General features: G+C 42.3%; 1 protein-coding gene across 1 annotated transcript in view; it reads right to left on the bottom strand.

The window, feature by feature from the left end:
• Positions 1-22,940, bottom strand: part of LOC132074595 (deubiquitinase DESI2-like) — a 48,058-nt gene that overhangs the window by 7,170 nt on the left and 17,948 nt on the right. The window contains exons 2-4 of the mRNA XM_059474493.1: positions 12,678-12,750; positions 11,268-11,361; positions 10,124-10,265 (exon numbers count right to left, since the gene is read on the bottom strand). Coding sequence (XP_059330476.1) covers positions 10,124-10,265; positions 11,268-11,361; positions 12,678-12,750 — 309 coding nt within the window. The remainder of the gene's footprint in view (positions 1-10,123; positions 10,266-11,267; positions 11,362-12,677; positions 12,751-22,940) is intronic.

Below are 22,940 nucleotides of genomic sequence, written 5' to 3'. Positions count from 1 at the left end.
TGCAGATGAAGGTACAATTAGGAGGGAGAATACAAGAACTCGGAGAAATTGAGAACGTTCTTTTGCATGACTGTTGGCAGGACTCCTAAGCAAAGGGTTCCAGTCTCAAAAGCCTTTCAACATATTCAAACAGTTCATTACACTCCTCACACTTTTCATTTATCATCAGGCTGTGGTCAAAAGGACAGGGGTATTTTTTGCCATTTTCATTTGTGGAAAGGAGGCGCTGTTCTCAGGCATTTGCACTCAGACAGACTCAAAGGCTCCATGAGGGTGTGACTAGGAATGAACTCCCCAGACCATGTGAACTAACTTAGCCCCAGGGTATTATGCTCATTTATAATATAAGAAAGCAGGGGTTTCAATTTGGTAAGACAGATGCAAAAAGCAGATAAAATAAAATAGGTGATAAACCCGCCACATTTACACCAGCCCCAGAGAGATATTTTTCTTTTGTTAAATTTCCTCTTAAAATACTTTCACTTTTATGGATCACATTATAGGAAAAACCTAAAATAGCTGCAGAGGTATATATCGCAACAAAATCAGACCTTTTTCAAAAAATTGAAATTATGTGCTAAAATCTTGCCATTTAGGTGTGTTGATTTCAGTTTCAAATTACCTGCCAATTCATATTATTCTCCTGCACAAATAGATAAATGGGGAAAGAAGATGGACTGAGAGCTGAAAAGTGCATATAAAAAGTTATCCCAGTAGTAATTTTTGTTGGGCTATTCAGGATAGCAAGGCTAAAGAGCTTAACAGTGGGGGAATAATATTTTTATAGAAACCTTCATTCTAAGGAATTCCCAAAGACTTCATAAATTTCAACTTATACACAACCTACACCTAGAAATGTTTTACTGCTGCAGAGACACTACATCAGGAATGCAATACAGCAGTTTATTAACTGTATGCAGTCAAAACTGTGGATGCATACAGGCAGAAGCAAGATGAAAAACCACATCCATCTGAAACCATGAGTATAAATTTATGGGTGCAGGGCATCTTTATAAATAAGCTTCTTTTAAACATATGTGGCAGCCAAAAACGAGAAAACAAACACAGCCTGTTCTCCATGGAGCTAACAACATTCAAAGGCTGCTGCAATGAAGCAAGCCTTTCCATCAGCTTCACTGAGGACTGGCTCAGGCACCAGGAAATAAGGCTTTCCTAATGTTCTTTCATGTCCTGTGGCTGTTTGTTTGTTTCTTCATTTTCTTCTCTCTTTTATGTCTGTTTGGAGCATTGTCTCCCCTGCCATTAACAGAATTGCACGTAGATTTTCACTCAACAAAACACCTACCTCCTCTGCAACAGAGATAACTGAAAAGTAGTTGTTGACTAAGGAAGACATCAGCATTATTTGTCTACTTAGGATTTGCTAAAGATTGGTTTATAAAAGCTTTTGCTGCTTTTGACTGTGACTCAAATGCCACCTGAACCTCCTTTTCTCTGGTGTTTAATCCTTTCTCTGTGATAGCTTTCAGGCTAAAGAGAGCTTCCTAGAGTTGAATAACTTTATGATAAGAAGTCACATGTGCCTGGGGATGGACCTGAAAAGCTTTAGTCTTGAATTATTCACAGATGATTGAAAAACTGCTCTCACTTGATCCTTGATTCAGCAAACCTGCCTTATTTCAGAGAATTTGCTGAAAATCAAGCTTCTCTGAAGAAAGCAGGATTCTGATGTAGGTTTGTTACGTGCTGTGGCGAAAAAGGATGGGAGAATATTCAAAGAGAACATAATAAGTACTGACTACCATCTCCTGTCACTTCAGCACGACTCCACACTCTCCACAAGTAAAATACAATCCCTCTGTTCTACCAAAACTCCAGCCACATTGCCAAAGGACAGCTGGGACAGCCACACCATCAGGGAAACACACACCAGGCACAGAGACTGCTGCACTGCAGTTACAAGAGATGCATATTTCCTGCTATCATACTGACATGCAATGACAATGCCTTCCTCTGCTATTACCAATAGAACAGATCTCTACCAATAATACAAAGGAAGGGGTAAAGAAGCCCTAGCACCCATCCTAGGCCCAGTGATCTGCCTGCAAGCAAATTTGATTGCACCAGGACATCCCCTGCCTATCAGGGAGGTTGAGGTGTGTGGCTTTACCAAGCATTTCCGTCTGGCATGCAGGTTTAATAATATCCCTGTGGTGCTGACATTAATTACGGGTATGCTAGATGCCTGCTGCACTCCTCAGTAACCACCAGAATCCACTGTGCAAACTCTATCTGTTAATCTTCAGAGTATTTCCCGTTGGAGACTATCCTTTTAGGCTGATTTGAGAGAGTCCTGGTGACTTAGGAGACTGGAACCTATTTACTTCCCAGGCTGAGCATTGTAGTGCTGCAGCTCTAGCTGCAAACTATTTGATTTGGGACAGGGTTCAAAATCCCTGCCTTCTAGGATCCAGCCTCATCTAGGATCCTAAAGAATTTTCCAAGGCTGATTTCAGCAACCTCAAATACTTAGAAGACTCTCTTTGTCTCCTTTGTTAACAAAGAATAGGCCCAGCTCACTTTGTTAACCCCTAGATGTATTTTCCAAGGCCACTTCAGCCCAAGGACAAGATCACCAATTCTCAAAAATAATCTCTTTGTAGAAACTTCTGAAAATTCTACAACTTCAAAATGAGCTTCTAAAACAACAAAGACAAAATTTCCAATTTAGACCTCTCACTTCCTCTGCTGAAATGTGTTATCTCCCTGTTTATGTAAATAATTAAGGTAGGAGAGTTCCCACAGGAGAGGCTGAGGGATTCCCTACTTCAGAATATGTTGTGGCTGATATTCAGGAGAACTTTTCCTGAAATGTAGGACAAAAGGTAAATAAATCCTTAGTCCAACTTGCTTTCCTGCACCTCAGCAATCTTCTCCCTTTCAGTTACTTGTGAATGAGTATGTCTCATTAGCTAGAAGTTCTGTTTGAACAAAACATCTTAGCAATAGTTTTATTAAAATTATCAAATCCTTCTAGAAGGCTCTGCTTTTGAATACCTTGTTTACTCCAAAAATCCTAGTTCAACTCTAATAATGAGTTCAAATTTTAACCATTTGTCCAGATGGCATTTTTGAGCCCTTTAGATCCAATCATTTGGATCAAGAAATGCTGAGCAATAAGGAAACTTTTACTATTTAAAGCAGTAAAGGGATGAAAAGGATCAGTAGGTACAAAAGGAAGCTGGATAATGAGATACCAATATGTTTTCCCAAAATGTTTTTGATTCCTGAAATCCAAATGACCTTAAAACACCTTCTGAAGAGTGATGAAATGTGGGCATTAATTTCACAGTTGGGTCTGATCTTTTTAAATAGGTTTCTCTGGGTTTAAGAGAAAGACTAAGCAATTTGGGAAGCAAATAGGGATTTTTAACAGTGCTTCATCACCCCTCAGTGATGTAGTGAGATCCTGCTTTCATAAACTCTGAGGGAATTCATACCAGAGCATTCAAGTGTTTCTCAGGGTATACAGAGGGTTTTGATGTTTTCCAGTACTTAAGATAAATTACTCATATAAATCAAAAAGAGATCATTCCTCTTTCAAGAAGATGAGGGAAAGATGTCATACAAGAATAAAACCTTTTGCCACTGCCATCCTCAGGTAAAGCTCCAGCATCAGCAATTTCTAGGGCAAATCAAACCACTGCCTCTCAGTTAATTTTCTAATTATAATGAGCATCAACTTCATATGTTATCAAAAGGCCCCATAAGACCCAGTGACTTCATTGCTTTCCCACCACTAGTAAGGCTTTTGGGGACTAAAAGGGGCTGCCTTCCCTGATGCTCAGAAGCCACATTTCTTTGATAATGATGTGCTGTGTGTCCAATAGCAAGGTACTGGAGGGTTTCCTTAAATAGGGATAGTTGCTTGGCAGTAATCACATTAATGAAAGGAGAGGAGTGGTTTCCTTGAGTCATTTCACTTATCATCCAGTTATGGTGCTGATTCAGAGGTGTTTTTCTCTCTTCCCATGGTGGTTTGTCCTTTTCTGAGATGTGTTGTAGCAACTGTCGTCACTCTGGTAAGAACACAGCTCCACAGCTTATTTAGAATACTGCAGAAGCATAGAAAATTGCTGGTGAGAAGTCAAATGAGTTGTCTTCTGTTTGTGAATGGGCTAAGAAGCAAAAGCTTTTTCAGAGTCTTTAAGATCCTGTGACATGTGTGATCCTTACACTCAGCAGTGAGGAATATCACCAGACTGGAGAAGAATCTCAAAGCACTAAATCTTCATCCTCCCTCAGAACCTCCAGTTGCTGCTATCTCCTGGGCAGAAGCTGTCCTCAGGCACTGTACACTCAGCATATGCCCACCCATCCAAAGGGCTCAGATTTTCACCTTCCCAAACTCAAACCCTGTCTGTCAACCTTCCACCTTTATGTGTGTTTGGAAGCACAAGCCGTGCCAGGTGTGCTTTTGCCTCACCCAGGATCTGCCTTCCACAAATCCAAATTCTGTTTGCAAGGAAACTATGAGCTGCGGTCTTGCCCTGAAAAGAGCCTTCTGACAGCAATTTCACCATTCCCTGCGTCTGTATGCTCCTCCCTAACTCATATCCAAAGAAAAGCTTGGTGACAAAGTGTATAATTGAAAGTCCTTGGCTCATCACATCACAGCTTCTTGTGGCCTGCTGCTGCAGTGACCAGTGCTTCTGCAAAGCAGTGGCAAGGATAGGACCTAAGACCTCCAGACCTTGCAAGGGAACTTACAGTACAGGAATTTGAGTTTGGCTTTTCCCTTTCTGCTTGTCTTCTTTAGAGCAATTTGTAACTTCTGTCATTTTTCTATCTCACATCTCCATGTTCTAAAAGAATCAGGAAATTCAACAGTTCACATTATGGAAAGAACTAATTATTTTAGCCTTTTCTCTTTGTTTTAAAATGTTTTTCTAATGTTCAAAGGCCAGTATTTTTTACCATCTGGCAGAATTTAAACAGTCTTTTTCATCAGCCAGGACAAGAAGTCATAAAGAACATAAATATTTTGCAATTACTTGAAGGGCCCTTTGAACGTAATGCTGTAGGTATACATTGGGGAGGATTGCAGGGGATTTTTAGGAACAAAGTAACTTAAAACAGATGATCAAACAGAAGGGCTTTTTCCAATCTTGACATAGTCCTAACTGAATTCCCCACACATGCATAACTTAATCAGAATGAAACCCCACAGGAGTACTAAAGCACAGAATAGTACATAAACTCAGAACAGGACGTGAAGTTTGAGATCTGATGATGATGGCTTCACTGATTTTTCTTTGCATAAATTGTAAGCATAAGTCCTCCAAAGGGATTGCCCATCCTCTTGGACATTTTCTTCAGAGAGTATGATACTGCTTGATTTTGGGGACTGTCAATATAAGCAATGTGAAAGTAGTAAGCTTCTTGCAGGCAAGTTGCTAATCCCAGTTGACGGACCTCTTCATTTTAACCCACAAACAATTTGCTTAAGAGGTTTATAAATGCAGGTATCATGACATCATGTCACAGGAATCAAGTGGCTGAGGCCACCTTGACTAGATTTTGACTGCTTGACTCAAGGGCCTCTCACATTTTCACACTGAAATAGATGGTGAGGGTAAAGCAAGGCTGCAAAAGGGTATGAAGTGGTGTGTATAGAGTGACCTTAAATTGGAGCTGGGCAAATGCTCAGGGAGTGCATCAGATTTCTTTCTTATGATTATCTATCAGGAAATTATGCCCTGCTTTACATCAGAACTTCCTTCAAAACTAATTAATATGCTGTGCAGACACTTATGCTTTCTGGTAGTTCTTCACTTCTTGAATAACCCAAAGTTCTGGTGAAGAAGATTCCACAGGAAGAGACTCCTGATCATGCAGCATATTCACTTACTGAGAAGGCCACCATGAAATGGCATTAGAGACAATGAAGTCTGAACTGCTGCAGCTAAAACTGCAGCATTCTTTGTTTCCAGAGAAGCTGCTTTGTGAGTAGACCAAGCCATGTCTCTTTGTTCCAATAGCTGCTCATTAAAAGTCCATAGGGACCTGGCAAAGCAGGGAGAGAACTAAGTCTTGAACAAGTTAAATATGCTCAACAGTGTGCAGTAGGGAGTAAGGGAACTTCAGAGCTAAGTGGCAATGAGAGAGTAACAAAGAAAGCCTCTTGCAGCTTACAAGTGATGTGGGCAGGAAGTTCAGAAGACTCAGAAGAGATGTGTGGATTCAGGGAGAGGCTCAATGCCACAGCAGCACACAATGAGGCTGCAATTGCACTGCAAAGTGAGTTTTTGTGCTGCATTTCTGTAGTCCAGGGATTTTTCAAGATGCATGGCCAAATGGCAGAGTGGCAGTCACGGGTCCAGACATGTCCCTAACCATCAGCAGTCAGCCTGCATGTAGCTCTTAAAGACTATTACTAGTTGTCATTGGGAGACCCAAGACATCATCATATAAATACAAATTTGACAGAAAAAAAGTTTCCTAAGCAGATGTAGATGGAAGATTTCTGAATGGATGTTCTCTTTGCTGAGAAAACACAGGTAAAGGAAAAGAAAATTAAAAAAATCTGAAAATGAAGTGTGGTTTCAGCAGTCCTTCTCAGCATGTGGAACCTGTCCTACAAGTCCTGGCAGTTGGATATGTGATTGTTTTTTCACAATATGATTCTGAGGAAGCTGATCCAGGAAGGAGGGCCAATCTTACACCTCCTCTCCTTTCTCTCTGCAGAATTGTGACTCCAGTCAGCAGCACACATGACTACACTTACCCTCAGTCTATAAGACCAGATGGCTGGCATTATCCTCCCAGCCCATGGCCCTGCCACAGGGACCTCTGCATGGATACTAATCAGTATTAGCAAACCCACAGCCAGCTGAGGAAACGAGGGTGCCTGAACACAGCTCCCCAGCACAGGGCCTACAACCCTCAAGGCCTGCCAGCCAGGTCTGTGTAAACACTCATTAACTCAGACATCTCCACTCAGCTATAAAGCTCTGTCTCTGGTTTTGCATGCTGAAACAGAACAATGCAAACCAAAAACCCAGCAACTAACACTGGCAGGTGAGAGAGATGTCATCAAAAGATTTCAGAGCCCCTTTTTCAGGAAGCAAAGAACCCAGTATGTGAGGAGGGGGATACTTTGGCACAGCACAGGGATGTGACCTGCCTGGCATTACCCAGGAGGCTCAGAACAACCATCTCCTTAACTGTCCACAAGGATTTATGCCTGTAAGCAGAAGAGCCTAAAGGGCTGTTGGGAGCAGAGCTGGGCATTCCCTCTTTCATGTTAAAAAGCATCCTTCACCCCAAGCCCTCTCTGTGGTGAAAGGACATTGTGGTACCTATAGCATCACCTTTCAGATGGGCTACAGCCAACAGAGAGATCGAGAATTTGCACACAAAATCCTTGGCATCTTTATTTTTGTGGCTGGAATGAAACCCCAGTTCCAGTGCTTCATTATGTTGAGCAAAATTTCTACATCTTTTATTTTCATTCTTTGAATAATTTTTCCAGTTTACTGTCTTTAACTGTCACAGGAGTATGCTATAATAGGTGCTAAATAGTTTTGCTGTTGTTATATGTTATAATTACTCATTTGTAGCTGATGAGTCTGAAGAAAAGAGCAATACAAATTCTAAAGAGATGCATCTCATAATTGATTTTTGAGAGCAAATATAATTTTTGTTTTCGGGCCTATATGATGACACTTATCTACACAGGCTTGTGAGCCAGTCATCATGTAGTCATCATGTTCTGTGCACTGTAAGGATGCATCCTGTGGTTCTGTGTGGAAGGGACTGGGGCTTCCCAATGGGGTAATTTTTTGTTTGTTTAGTTTTAATGGGAACTACAGGAAGAAGAAGAGAAAAAAAATCACTTAGGCTGGGAAGTAAAGAAAGCATTCAGATGTTGAGAATAGAAACTTCCAGTTCTGTCTCTACAGATTTCAAGCAGACTTCTTCCAAAAGGTCAGAAGTATCCCAGGATAAGCTTTGCTACTTCTCACCCAGCTCCAAATTTTCAAAATGACTGTACTTACCAGAATAGATGGGGCTACCTATTGCAAGGCAGCCACACATATGCCTCATGTTGCTGATGGAGGCTTATTGAATGGCTGGGACTTTTGCTTAGTGTCATACCACCAGCTATTTTTGTAAGAATTTCACCTCCCATTTTCTGTATTCCTGTGCTAGAAACCATCCAGGACGTTCTGCTCCTGGGCTTGCTGTCCAGCTCCTCTGGGTGCGCATTTGTAATGCTTTAGAGAGGGTTGATAAACATAGGCATATGTGAAGAGCAACAGCAACAAAAAATCCTGCTTGCCTATGAAGGGCTTATTTAAACTGACATAAATCTCGAGAAAATGCTGCTCCCGGGAGCAGAAGTGTCAGAACCAGCCATTCAGGCTTTTGCTTTACAATCTAGACAGGTTATGGGGCAATGAATGAGTGCTCTAAATCCACCAAGAAAGCTCTTGCAGGAAAACTTAACCCTAAACTCCACTCCTATAGAGATACCCACTAAAAGCATATTGAAAACAAAATTAAAAATACATAACTAGTTTTTCTGTAAGATCTCTTACTTTACTTGTGTTAGGAAGGCTGGACAAGGAAGGGGCAGTGAGGGATTCACTGATGTGTAGCAGTAGAATCAAGGAAGAATGGCTTTGATCTTATAGCTTAGAGACACGACAGACATTTTACCTTTCAAAGTACATAGTAAGCAGTGACTTTATTTCACTGCTGCAGGTAAAGGATTTTGTTTATCTTTTCCTAGTAATCCCACAGCTTTCTCCTGAGTTTCCTTCATAATTGTTAAAGTTCCCATTTTTTGTTTTAGTAATTTGATATTTGATTCCAATTTAGTAGTGTGACTAACATTGATTTGCTCAGTGTACTGCTTGGAACTTCATTCTCTGTTTCTACCAATTAAATTCCTTCCTGTTTGTTTTAATTTGCTAACATTTGCAGAAAGGACTCTACATATAATTAATAAGGATGGAACCAATAGAGAATTGGTGTTCCTAAGTCCCTTGTAAATCAGTTGCTGGTTCTCAGATTCACTTGTTTTTTTCTTACGAAGTCATACAGTACTTTTTCCACACATCTCACTTGGGATCCGTGATGGGCTTGTTTGGGGATGAATGAACACTTGTGGCAAAAGAGGAATAGGACCCTTGCCCCATATGATGAAGAAGGCCAAGAGATGTGTAATTAATTAGCATGAGGATTCCAGAGGGAGAAATTAAAGTTTCACTGATACCCTACCATATCATGACAAATTATATTCTCTCCTTGAGTTTTCCATAAAGCAAATATGGAAAGCACCGAAAGAGTTTTTATGGAAAGTGACTTCCATTTTTGCTTTTCCCATCTTTTTCTGACACTGGGTTAATCTGGAAATCAGATTTACACAAATGTTGAATATTCACACCTTAATTGAAACACACTTTAACCAGCTCATCTGGGAGTTGAGGAGGAAGGCAACTTCCCCCCAAAATAATCACATCTTTGGGAATCAAAAATAAGATACCCCAAAATCAGCAGATAGATGGAATAAAATTTGTGTTTCTCTGTGCTTCAGTTGTCTCTGAATAGAAATAACAGCTCTGTTATAATAATTTCTCAAATTTCACAGTGGTTTTGAGAACATGGAAAAGTACTGAAGATGTCCATAAGAAAATTAATTATTTTTAATAGGTTTGGATGGTGCAAATTAAATAAAGAAAAAGAATGCTCACTCTCTGAATACTGCAAAGTTTTGTTTCCAGAACACTGATAAACCATTTTTATGCCTTTGCAGATCATACACTGTTATTTATGTTTGCAATAAAAATGATGCACATTTGCATGCTAACCAGGTTTGTCCTTTCAATTCCTGCTCAGCGCCTGTTCAGTGAACCAAACTACAAGTACTCCTATTTTCCCACACAGTTTGGACCAAACATGTGATAAACCTTCCGCATCTCTATCTCTGATCCCATCCCTTTCAACAGCAAAGGGCTTCCAAAAATATGAAGGGCAAAGAGAGAATATTTGGCTATGGGCTCTGACCTGGAAGGCTGTGCTGACCCCTTGCTGTGAACATTACTCCAGATCTGAAGCAGTAAAAAACGAATAAAGAAACCCCATTTGTGCCTACCTCAGCCAGAGCAGAAGAAAAGTGATTACAGTTCTTGTGCATCAAGTGGTACGCATTTCCTTTGTATTCCTTGCCCAGCTCTTCCATAATCTTATCCACGTCCTCTTCTGTGAAGTCCGTAGTGCCCAAGGCAATGGATTCTCTAGTTAAAATCAAAACATAAAACAGGAAGAACAGAAAGATACGGTGAAAAGTGCAATACATACCAAGGGAGAAGGAAATTATCAGCTATTGGCAAGAAGGACAGGCTTAAAATGTTATGGACATGCATATCTAAGGCTATCAGAGACTCTGACTAACAGAATGGCACAGTAATATCCACAGCTTTTCCACAAAGCAAGTTATCACACAGACAACAGTCCTGAGACCTTCTTGCTCACCACCAAGGAAGTCTCAGCTCTGGGGGTCTGCTCCTACTCTGCCCGTCATCCCAGAAGAGAAATTTCTATTACAAGAGAGATTATGTTTTTTCCACAATTGAGAGGGTCCCCTGGGCCAGGAAGGAGCAGACTGACAACTTTATGCAGAAACCTATTGCTTCTCCCAATATTCACTCAGTAGCACTTGCTCTAAAATGGCCCTCAACATAAACTGGTGGTCTGGCAAGGTCAAGCCCCCCTGCCACAGACATTTCCTTGACCCACAGTCCCACAGTCTGAGCATTTAGAACAACACAAGAATGCAGCATCCTCTCAGACTCCTCTAACAGCCAGTCTGTCCCTTGTAACAGAGCAGCAAAAAACACACACAATAACTTCAGATACTCTGTGCAGTATCCACAGATAGGGGGTACTCATAAAAGGAGAAGTCTTATTTTTCCCCCTGTGCATTTGCTCTGTGTAGCAGGCAAAACTGGGAGAATAGAAGATAAATAAAATAGGAAAAGATAACTGCACTCATTCGTAAGTGTGCTTTTAACCCCTGACAAACACAGTGCATCACTGTTCCCTCTTTGCTGTAGGCACTCTTTTATCCACCTCCAAAATCCCTACAGGGTTGCCCTTGAATCAGGATCATGGAAAGGATGGCAGTGAGGGCACTTATGAAGAGAGCGAAAGGAGCACCCAGAGGAAGGGATTTCCCTGCTCCCCCTACACCAATGGCTACCAGGGGCAGAAGGGAAGATGTAGAAAAGGGCCCTTACTTGAATTTAAAGGTCTCGCCAAGTTCTACCGCACTGCCAGGTGTGATCTCGAAAATCCCACTGAAAGGGTAGGGATGCCCTCCATAGGCAAACTCTGACAAGAAAAGAAACAGACTGTGAGTAATTGAATGAACGCCATGTCGGGAAAAAGTCTATGGCAGCTGTCTGCATGGCTCAACATCAGCACCAGGGGCTGGGCTCTTGCCAAAATCTGTTTCAGCCAGACTCTGAAAGACGTTTTTGCTGCCTGGTTACCTTTTGGACTGAGGATGCCCTCACAGCCTTCCTCCATGCTAGCACTACTCCTTTCCCACAGCACCAGGAAAACTCTTGAGTCTGTCTCTGTCCTCATCCGGGTGGCTTTCTCTCAGTGGAAAGTCCTGCATTGAAGGCATCTGGCTAAACTGTGAGAGGCTTCCAGTGGTGCTACAGAGCTGGAAGAAGCCGTTTCTAGAGCAGGGAGAAAACAAATCTTCCAGAGGGATTTACAGGCAGTGAGTGGGAAGTCTTTGCAGAAAGGCTGATTGTACTCTGCTGCCTCAGCACACAGGTCGGGCCAGGTAGTCTATCCATGTCATACAGGCCACCTTGCAGGGCCTGTGAAACACAGCCTGTGATCCTCGTGGTGTCACACAGGCCATCTCACAGGGCCTGTGAAAGCCTCTGTGCTCAAGATGGAAATAGCACCAACAAGGGTTCTGGCTACTGCATGGCACTGCATGAAAATACCATGAGTGAGTAGCTAAGTCATTCCCATTTAATGCTGAAAAAGGAAACAAGGTCTGTGATGCTAGTTCATCCTTCCCCACACTACAGATGTTTTCCAGATCCCTTGATTTTTAAATGGGTGGCTCTAATCAGCTTCTACCCCATCCAGACAATTTCAAAACATTTTCCTTTCTTTGTAACTCTACTGTTTAAAATCAACAGTTTCTAGTATCTGGAAATCCAGATTCCAAGATTTCTAGACCATATTCTAGACCACATTCATAAAGAATTAATGGAGAAAATATTTTTCCTGATGGAGAATTAGCACAAACACATCTGCAGGCCTTAAGACAACCCCTGATCCACCTCTCTTCCCCCTCCCTGATTTCTCCCATTCTCTGTCTCCCTCCTTCACCACAGAATGGCTCCTCCCATCTGCCATCCTGCTACACACCTGCACAAGCTATACAGGCTGCAGTTACAGGCTGAGTAAGAAGGACTACATGGGTCATAATAGAACAGCACGAGTTGCTCCTAGACTTCACAATGGACTCAGAAAAGAGAATCAGCTGGGTTTTTCAGTTTTTATCCCTCAAAACATTCCTTGCCAAAAGCTGTAAGTTTTGGGGTGCTTTTCCATATCAGACTGGCCATACAGTTGTCCCCGTGTTCTGCAGGCAGTAAAAGGGAAATACTTCATACCTCTGCCGTAGATCTCGATGCCAGAGTGGAAGACACCAATCCCCAAGGTGGAGGTGTATTCATTTATCCAGTACTACAGTAAGAGAAAAGCCACATTGGGAAGCATTAGTGGAAAAGAAACACATGATTTTAGTCTAGGGTATATCCCACCCACATCTCCCCAGCTCCTCTTAAGGAGAAGAGAGATTTTGAAATTATCTTGAGACAAACAAATTGAGGCTCTTACAGACAACAGAAGTGGGCACTGTGTTTATTCGGCTGGACTGGATTAGCTCTCGAAAAAATGCTCATCTAACCTTTTCCACCTAAGATACTAACCTGTATTAAGATACAACTGGACCTGAACCTGCATAAACCCAGGTGCTACAGGATGTGTGATTATTTATCTATCTTCTCACCTAATACCTGACACTGAGTCACTTTTATCAATTCAGTTGCCTTATTTAATCTTCAAAATCTTCAGTAAGTGAATCCCCAGTTATTTTCCACACACCCTATAACATCACCTCCCAGCACCCTTTATTATTGTTTTTGTTTTAGGCAAAGAGATCATAGAGTTGGAGGTTTGTTGCCCCAGTAGGTCAGAGAAATTTTCAAGAGGAGCTGCTAAGTGACTCCTTTGTCTGGAGCCCAGAGTTCCCCGTTACATTTAGAGCAGAGAAGCACTGCAGTCCAGTGCATGTGTGTGATGCTCCTCTGCCAAGCGCTGCGCACGGCCTGTTTCCACCACACCGTGAAGGACAGTGCAGACACCCAAACAAGTTACAGCTAAGCTAATTCCAGAGCAAGAAGCTGTACAGCCATGCCAGGGCAATGCTGCATTGGAGATAATTAGCCCTGTTCAGCATCAGTGTTTATTAGGTCAGCTGCAGAGCTGCACTGCTACAGAAATGATGTTTTCAGGCACTGAGGAAACTGCCCATGCCTGGTATATTTGCAGTTCACTTACAGTTGCTGTGCAATGAAGATACATATTCTAGTAATTAAATTCTGGTTTTAATCTACCACTGTGAGGAAAATGAGTGCTGCTCACTTGTTCCTGTACAAGGACATGACAGGTTCATTAAACTAAAATTCTCTTCTGGATCTGGTTGCAGCTTCTTGTGGAACCAGAATAAGCTGCACCTTCCCTGTGTCTGGTGTCACTGAGCTGCCCCTTCCATTCCCTTTAGCAGACCTTAATCTAGGCTTACTCTTCCTATCAGCCATATCAAGCTTAGCAGTATACTCCATCCTGTGGTCAGGCTGAGCTTCTAATTCAGAATACACCCTGACTGGGGCACTGAAGTGGAGTCTGATTTGCATCTAGGTTCAATTGATACAATACTGATATGACCTACTAGCAAGACCAAAGTGCAAGGCAGCTCTGAGTCACGGCTGTACTGTCCTCATCTCACCCCTGTCTCCAGGGTGCTGTAGAATCTGCCTTCAGTGTGTGCCTGAACTCACAGTGAATGCCTCACAGCACTTTGGCACAGCCCCCGGCTTGTCTTGGGAGGAAGCTATGCTAAAGTGAACATGTCAGTCACTTGCTGAGCTGGAAAAGAGAATCCAAGCCAGATTTGAAACCAGGTTTGTACACACATGCACAAACTGGCCTTGTTTTCCAAGGGGTTTACAATTCTGAGCATAAGAACAGCAGCAACAGTCAGCAAATGCTCATCTCTGGAGTAAATTGGTTATTGCTTAGATTAAAAAGAAGAATCGGCAGCCTGTTCAGTCAGATGAAGAGCCAGGGAACTGAATACAGCAGTATCTTAAAGGGAGTTGTGATTCATGCTTGCATTGCACACTGCCTGGAAAACTGTGCCCTAAACCATTCACAGGAGGGACTTGGAGCATTCTGTCTCATTTCCATCTTCAACAGAGAGCAGCTCAGATGATAAGAGAGGCAAGGAGGAAGGCTAACCAGGCTATAATCACTTCATAATAGCAGCAGATAGCCCAAAACTCAAAATTCAAACCCAGGGAGGAACTACTGTGTTTAGTTTGTAGTGTATCAATTAATAGCTTTTAATGAAGGTCTCTGATGAAGTAGAATTTCAAAATTTTCAGGTTTTATTCAGGTTTCCCCTGATCTTCTGTTGCTTTGGTTCAGAGGTCAGTAATAACCAGTGAGATAGTTTAGATTCTGAGGGATATTCTGAGTCAGTTCTTGCATTATTCCTTTAATTTATCCATCTCACAGAGGTAGAAGTAAAAGTCTTACCAGAACAGTGAACCAGGCCCTAACTTTCCAGAAAACAAAGAAACTAAAAAGCTTCATTATATTGACATGCATCTTTAAGGTCCAGAATGGAGAATCGTGATACTGGCAGACTATATCATCCTGGGGGTTTTCTCAGCAGGAGCTCCTAGGAACTCATACCAGACACATGAGTGTCCAGATAGAAGTGGCCTGTCCATGTAACACCAACCTTCCACCATCAACTAATACTGTACTATAACATTGAAGTTTCTGTCACTAACTCTGTCTTCCCTACTTCAGACCTACTTCATTGCTGTCCATGGTGTGTCACCAAAATCTTTCCTGCATCAGTGTGCTCAGCAGTTTAACTAAACAGCTCCCCAGATGCTGGAGACAAGACCTCTTCCATGAGTATCACAGATATTCTGAGCACTTGATGGTTTCTCTGAGCAGCCAACCCACTAAGCAGTATTCCATTTATCACCACAATACTGACCAGATATTGTACTCCACCAGATCCATCCACTACTGAACAGCTGCTAAGCCTTCCTTTGTTATGAACATACAGGAAAGAAATCCACCAGTTGTTAATTAGATCAGATTTCAATAAATAGCTGTAAACTCAGAGGACCCAGTGTCATTGGTCCTTGCAGAGACCTCTGCTCTTCACCAGGTGTCACACACAAGCAATGTCTGAGCCAGCATACCAGGCTAGAGAGAGCTTGGCTCTGACCTCATTTGATGCTCTGATGTCCAGGTATGATCACACACTACTGTGACTGAGACACCTTTACCAAGAATGGGTGCAGATGACGAAACAGTAACTAACTTGTTTCCTATCTCTTCTCAAAGCACCATCTGCATGTAATTCAGAAGGATTATTTCCTTTTCCCTGTGAGTTCACTGGCAGAGCTTTGCTTCTAGGAGAAAGGAAAAAAAATGGTAAATAATTATATTTAGACATTGCTAGGGAGCAAGGAGCATGTTAAGGGACTTGTCTCAGCACAGGCCCCAAAAGAAACTGTCAGCCCTACCACCTGAGCTTGATTTTAATCCTTTCCTTCTTGAGGGCCAAGTCACACACTGTACTTGGCCCTTTACAGGGATGTCTCCTCTTTATAGCATGGGGAATCTGGCTTGCTGAAGAGACCCTTGGATCAACAAATCCAAGTGGAGAACACCCAAGTGCTTGCCCCTGCAGTCAAGTTACCTAAGCAGCCTCATGAAGACATGCAAAGGACTGTGTGCACTAACAAATACACTACTCAGCTCTATCTCAAACACCAAGAGAATACTCTGCAATGTTAAATCTCAGCACAAAAGGCAGTCTTTTAAAGGCAACGTCAGATTAATGCAGGAGACCAGCTAGGGAGCATCAAAGTAATACCTCAGCATTATGTCCTGAGATGCATTGATCCAGAAATTTGAGAGCACAAAAGATAAAACTGGAGGGGAAAGCTAGAGAACAGCATTTCAGGAAACGAGCCAGTAAAATCCCAGCTGTTTATAGCATACAGCCAGCAGCTTCAGAAGAGTTGTTTCCTCAATACATTGCTCTAAATCAAGATCCAGAATCTTGGTCCCACAGGGGTGGAAGGAAAGGGTCCATAAAAGATCACAGATTATTCCCCAAGTAATGCTTGCAGGGATGAAGGAGGCTTTACTTAAACAACAGACATGCAGAACAGGGGGTTTCCTGCAGATCCAGGCTCTTCAGTCATAGCAGTGCTTACTTCTGTTCCACAGCCCCAGGCAGGCACACAGTCCTGCAACATGTCCCAGTCCTTCTGTTCACCCCTTCTGCCCTGGAGCTCTAGTGGTAAAAACTCACTATCACGTGGGATGACGTCAATTTTTACAGCATAGCTACTATTAGCAAATTTTCTTTTGCAATTGGGTGAGACTCAAGCTCATTTCAGTGTGACCTGTGTCTCTTACACTCCATTCTCCAGGAGTCCAAGGCTTGTGTATTCATCAAGTCTAAAATGCTATTTTCCTAATACTACAGTGACTACAGATTAAGTGGGAAAGGGTTTAAATACATATGGGCAGAACAGCAACTAAATAAACGTAACAGAGTATTGAGGAGTGATGACACACACCTGTTTTTGCTACTTCACACCTGGGAAAAGCTACCTGTGTAACTTTTCCAGCACACACAGAACGTGGCTCTTCCAGCTGGAGGATCATCTCTTATGTCATGTCCTCTTCACTGTTGGCAAAAGCTATCAATCTGAAAGTCAAGGACATGGGTGTGAAAGCCCGTCAGGTCACTCCAAATCCAATCAGCCAAAAGCACCTGCTTTAGTCAGGTATGTCAACTTTCAACTACAATTCCAGACAGTGTTAAAGAAACAAAATGCTGCAGTGAGGAGGTCTGTGTTTACAAACAGGTGCAGCCACCAGTTGCAGTAGGCAATAACTTTCAAATATCAAGAAAAACAATTCTCAGGGTGTATTCACTGGCCTGCTTGCAAATAACCCAACTGCCAGAACTGATTAAAGCTCAGGAACTACTGTTTTTCTTCCAGGAGAGCATTCTCAAATACTGAGAACTCTGCAGGTTCAGTGCAGCAAGTGAGCTTGATGTAGCTCCGACGAGGCAGGGATACACAAGGACCCCACTCAAGAACCCCACTTCATACTTGGATTGGCTGAAGAGCAGACATCTGAGGAGCAGAGTCAGAGAGAAGAAAAAGACAAGGCATCCTTAGGCATGCAACTGCCTCTGCTCTGCTGCATTTTGAATGAAAGAAGCTTCTGCTAAAGACACTTCTCTACTCTTCAGGTTAATACACTCTAATAGAACAGGAATTTCCTGGGAAACAACAGCTTGATGCTTAAAACTGATACTGCTAAATGTATTCCCTGATGCAAACCCACAGATACTAGGAGAGGAGACCCAAGGCAGGATGCTCAGTTGCAGCCTTGAGAAGAATGAGAGGCCAAGCCTCTGAGGGACGGCGGCAGCCAGCTGTGTCTCTGCAGGTCTTCTATTTCAGCCAAGTTCTACTCTGCAAAGGAACTTTTCTTCTCAGGTTGGGCTGAATACATTCTTTGGCTATCTCCTCAGGAAGAATTTCTTCAGAGTTTACTGTGGCTTTTCAGACATTATTATAATATGCATCTGAATTGCCTGATGCATGAGCCAACAATAAAACCTTTTCAATCAAGAAGCATAAAGAGCTTATTTCAGAGGGTTCTAAAATGCTGTGTGTGGATTAAAAACTGATGCTGCTGCTGAGAGAAATTGGAAATCTACTTATGCTTCAATGTTGTGACGCAATGCGATTTTAGTGGAAGAATACGAGGACAGAAGAAAATATTAATCATGCTGTGGAAAGGAAACAGTAAGCATTTCACAAGTTAACTTTTGTGTGTATTCAGAATATTTTAATTAAAAGTCACAAGCAAGATTTAGCTGTGACAATGGGATACCTCCAGCACTTCCACTTACAGCCTCATCCTATAAATGGTAGGCACAGTTCTAGCTCAGCATACTCGTTTTACTCGAAGTCTCTTGCAATTTTCTTATTTCTCCATTACTGTTTATCCTTTCTAGCCTGTTATGCTGCTGGCAGGTGTTGTCCTGAGCAGAGCTTCCCTCCTGCAGCTACATCTGTGAGGTGTTTACAAGCTGACTGCTGTGCATCCTTGGCCTCAAGGCATGCTCATCTGAAGCTGCTGTTTGAAGGCAGCTGACCCGGTGTGCTCTGCATCAAACACAGTTCTCTTGTTGAGGAGAGCCAGCACTCCTCCAACTCATGTTTCAGCGCTCGAGGGAGAACCTGCCTCACAAACAGAGTCATGGGGCAACTTGCGGGCTAAAATAAACAACTATTTCCTGTCCCTGCAGAATGACCATCCCTTTCTCTTCTGTTTGTAGGTTCACACAAAGCCAGCCCACCAGGCCAAGGGCTTGTCACACCAGGCACACTAATGGCCCATCTCAGCTGTGTACCAAACATGGCATTTATAGCAGACTGTTTACAGCATACAAGAAGCAACATGCCATTTTTCCAACCCCCACCTGTTTCCCTAAACTTCATTACTGACTGTGCCTGAAGGAGTCAGTTCAGTGAGCCAGGGTGGGACTGGGGATATCAAGCAGAAGTCACTGAGGAGGGGTTGCTGGAGCATGTGCCAGTGCCAAGAGCATGTCCCACACAGTAATCTTATAAGCAGCCCTGAAGAAGGATTATCCATGCTATTGCACACCCTTTTACATGCTGTATCCCCTAAGTTTGGACAACTTTTATGAAACTCTTCATCTCAAGCATATGAAAAAAAGCACATCCATTTGCAGGATTACACTGAAATATATTCACTCATGGAATGTTCCTGAGAAACTCACATGTGTTAGAAACTTAGGGAAGTAACAATACCTTTGCCTTAGATGCATTCACAATGACAAATTGAGAGGTATTGAAAAAGAACAGCAGCAAAATGATCAGGGAAGTAGCAAGACTGACATATAAGAATTAATTTAGAAGCACTAATAGCTTGGCAAAGCAATGACTGCAAATGACAAATCTGCAAACATTTGAAGGGCTGACATGAATTATGGGAGAATATTTCTTCAGAATGACACAAAAGATTCAAGTAGGAGCAACATACTTTAAAAAAAAGAGAGACTTTGACTAAGTGCTTAGAAGATTCCTGGCAGCAAAAAAAGAACAAGTAAACATTTGTATGACTCAAAACCAGATATTGAGAAAGCCTTAATGTGCCTGTACAAGACAGAGTATTGAATGGTCTGAACTGTTTTGCTCTGCTAATGTCAAGGAGTCTGCTAACATTCTTAGCTGAGTGTATTTCAGACACTACACACCTATCTGTATTGTGAACCCTCAGCCCAGACTGTCAATAAGTAGGCTTCCCATCAAAGAGGATTCAGATGAGCTGAAAAAAAATGCAAGGGAGATAAATACCCAACAGCTTGGACAGGAGCTCATCAGAGCTGTCTGAAGCACAGTGCAGATGCTTTGGCTCTGACATATCTGGTAGAGTCAGCAATACAGCCTTAGGGCTCTCTGTCCTTCCTCTTGCAGAAATGATGTAACTGAGAACTGTAATAACAAATAGGGCTGTTAAATGATTTTTCAGATGTGGAATAGTGCTGTGGCCTTGCTCAGACCAAGAAACATTAACATCTCCTTTTCCTTGTTGGTAAGGATCCTTTGCTGTCTTCTGTGGACCTGTAGCAGTGTTTCTTCCCAGAGAAGAAGCTAACCCATCCTGATATCCAGCATTACAGAGAGAAAACAGACATTCAGTGCATCCTTTGCAAACACACTCCAGCTGACTCATCAGTCCTGCCCAGGCCAAAGCATCTGCTTTGCTCAGAGTATTGAGCTGCAGGTACCATGCACCCCAGGTCCCCCACAGAACAGCTGATTGACAAGCAGCTGTAGCATATCCCTCAAAAATTGTGCTGAAAAGCACAGTTCATCTCTGCTCTGACAGATTATTAGCAGAAATTTGAACTTCAATCTTTCAAAGCCAAGATGAACACCCTAATCACCAGCCATAACTTCTCCATCAAAGTGATGCATGCACGTGTAAGCTGCCCAGCAGAAGAGAGTGAGAGATTCATGCCACCAAATAAACCAGCAGCTAAGACTTTCCTTCCAAAGGCTTGTCTAGATCCCTGCTCAGGTTCCTGAATTTCTCTTCCATGATAGCCAAATGCTAATATGACACTGATTCTTCCTTATTGACTTGCCCTCCTTTGCCCAGGATGTTCCTGCCTGGGCAAACACAAATACCTGCTTTTTGGTTACCCCAGGCACACCAACATTTCTAATGAGAACATGCAAAACACTAATCTCTTTCAAGTTACAGTATAGTTTCAAACACCCTTCACCGTGCTGTTTCCACAGCTGGGATGCCAAACAAGAATTTGAGAGGGATTCCCTGCTCTGCTATGGACATACCACAGATTTACTCCAGACCAGGTCAAAACTGAAATTTCATCAACATGATACTACATTCACATTCAAAACTGTGATCCTCAAAATTCTTCTTCCAATTCCCATCTACCCTGAAGTGTTTAACACCGTCATTATCAGCAATCTGAATGGAAGACCTTCCCATTCCACTACAGTGTGACCTCCACACTCAGGTAAAGAGAACCCCCAATAAGGATGAAGATCCACAAAGTAGGACTCACCCTGGGGATTCCTAATGGCAGCATTAGCACCTCATAGCCAGGAGTTAAACCTACCCACAGGTGAATTGGATCCTTACAAGAAAGGGAAAAAAGAATGCGAGATTCCCCAGATTTTCTCTTTGTGCAAGGATTGTGTAGAATCAAAATTATACATTGTATAGGCATGTAAATTCTCACTCAGTCTCATTCCCATTCACTTGCCAAAGCCAGTTGTGCCTGTCCTTTGAGCCAAGAGCAGATCAGAGAAGAGCATGGCAGGGCCTGCTTGCACTAAGCAATCTATACTCCATGCTGGCTTTGGTGGCACACATTCAAAATACCTCATAGTGTCCATGAGAGAAATTGACTGCATGCCACTAACAATAGTTTGCTACTGCAAAAGAAAAAAAAAATCAATATTTGTCTCCAAGCTTCTGAGAAGAGAATCTATTCTGCAGCATAGATAGGGGAAACCCTTTCACAATGTGAGCTGAGGTTTTTCCTGGAGAGGTTCCAGGGCCCTTGCCTGGCTGGCAGGGTGCCTAAGCAGCTTAGCTTAGAAAAACACCGGGAAATACAGATTCCTGCAGCCAGCAACCTGTCCTTTTACCCTACAGCGTTTGTCCTGTCTTGGATAAAACTCTTCAAATACAGTGCCAATGTCATACAGTATCTCATCTCTTTGCACCTCTTACAGGTAAATGGATACATGTGCATTTCTGCCATAATTGTATACTCTCTCTCTGCTCTTCCTCAGCACAGCTACTGAGGAATTGCATTGCAGTGATATCTCCAGATTAGAATTTAGGAGATAAAAGAGAAAATATTCAGAAACCTGAATATAGAAATGATAAAATGCTGCTGTGCATGGAGATTCAAACACATCTTCCCTCAAAACCCACTTCTGCTGGTCTGAAGAAGGAAAAAAAATAAAACAGTAAAGCGAGGAACATTTCCTTGAGAAGGGAACTGTCTCAAGAAGGGGTAACTGTATGACCTAACTCAATGCCAAAATGGGTTGTTGGAATAATTATTGTCTACAAGGCACAAAACTGATACAGAAACAGCAGTCAGGAAGTTCAGACAGAAAATTGTTTATAACCCATGACCCAAGGGCTTCTCTGCTGAGTGATTGTGACACTATTTAAAATTACCAAAGATAGTAAACATGAATAGCTTAGGAAATGAGGAAATTTCTTATTGTTGGCATTTACCTACTGGATGTTGACAAAGTGTTTTAGGGATACTTTTGCTCCCCCCATATGAAGATGCAACAGAATGACTAATATGTGCAGCATGCCACTGTGGCTGGGAATTAAATTAAATTAAACAAATTAAAAAGCTGTGGGAGTGTCTTAACAACTCTGATGTAATGTACTCTGCTTTGGTTTGGGTGGGGGCTACAGGAAGTTTGGTTTTTTGTTGTTTTTTTCTTTCCCCCAAGAATTCCCTGTGTCTTTATTTAATGGGCAGCACTGGATGTGCAGCTCGAAAAGCATTTAACAGCCATCTCTTGCTGAAAGACAGAAGTGGCTGTTGGCAGCACTGTGTGGCATTGAGGCAACAACATTTGGCACTATGAAGATACTGTTTTGTGTGCAAACCACTTCAGGTTAAAATGCAGGTGTTTGTCCCTTCAAAGGGACAGCCTCTGTGCTTGCTTCTCCCAAGGGGCACACACACCATTGCACAGACAGAGGCATAAACCTGACAGTGAAGCTTCTTTGGAAAACATTAAGTTGTCCTTTCTTTCTTCTCCTTACCCCCACCTCGTAAACAGCACAGCATGTGTTGGACTAGTATTCAGGCTGCCCTAAATATTTCCTTTCTTCTGGGCACAATAGCAAATTTACAGTTGTATTAAAGCAAATCTTCTGTGCTAGTCTGCTGTATGTTGCATAAATCTAGAAACAGATCTGAAATG

Source organism: Ammospiza nelsoni, chromosome 6 (genome assembly GCF_027579445.1).
Source record: "Ammospiza nelsoni isolate bAmmNel1 chromosome 6, bAmmNel1.pri, whole genome shotgun sequence".
Classification (NCBI taxonomy): Eukaryota; Metazoa; Chordata; class Aves; order Passeriformes; family Passerellidae; genus Ammospiza; species Ammospiza nelsoni.
This window is presented reverse-complemented; position numbering and strand designations above follow the sequence as displayed.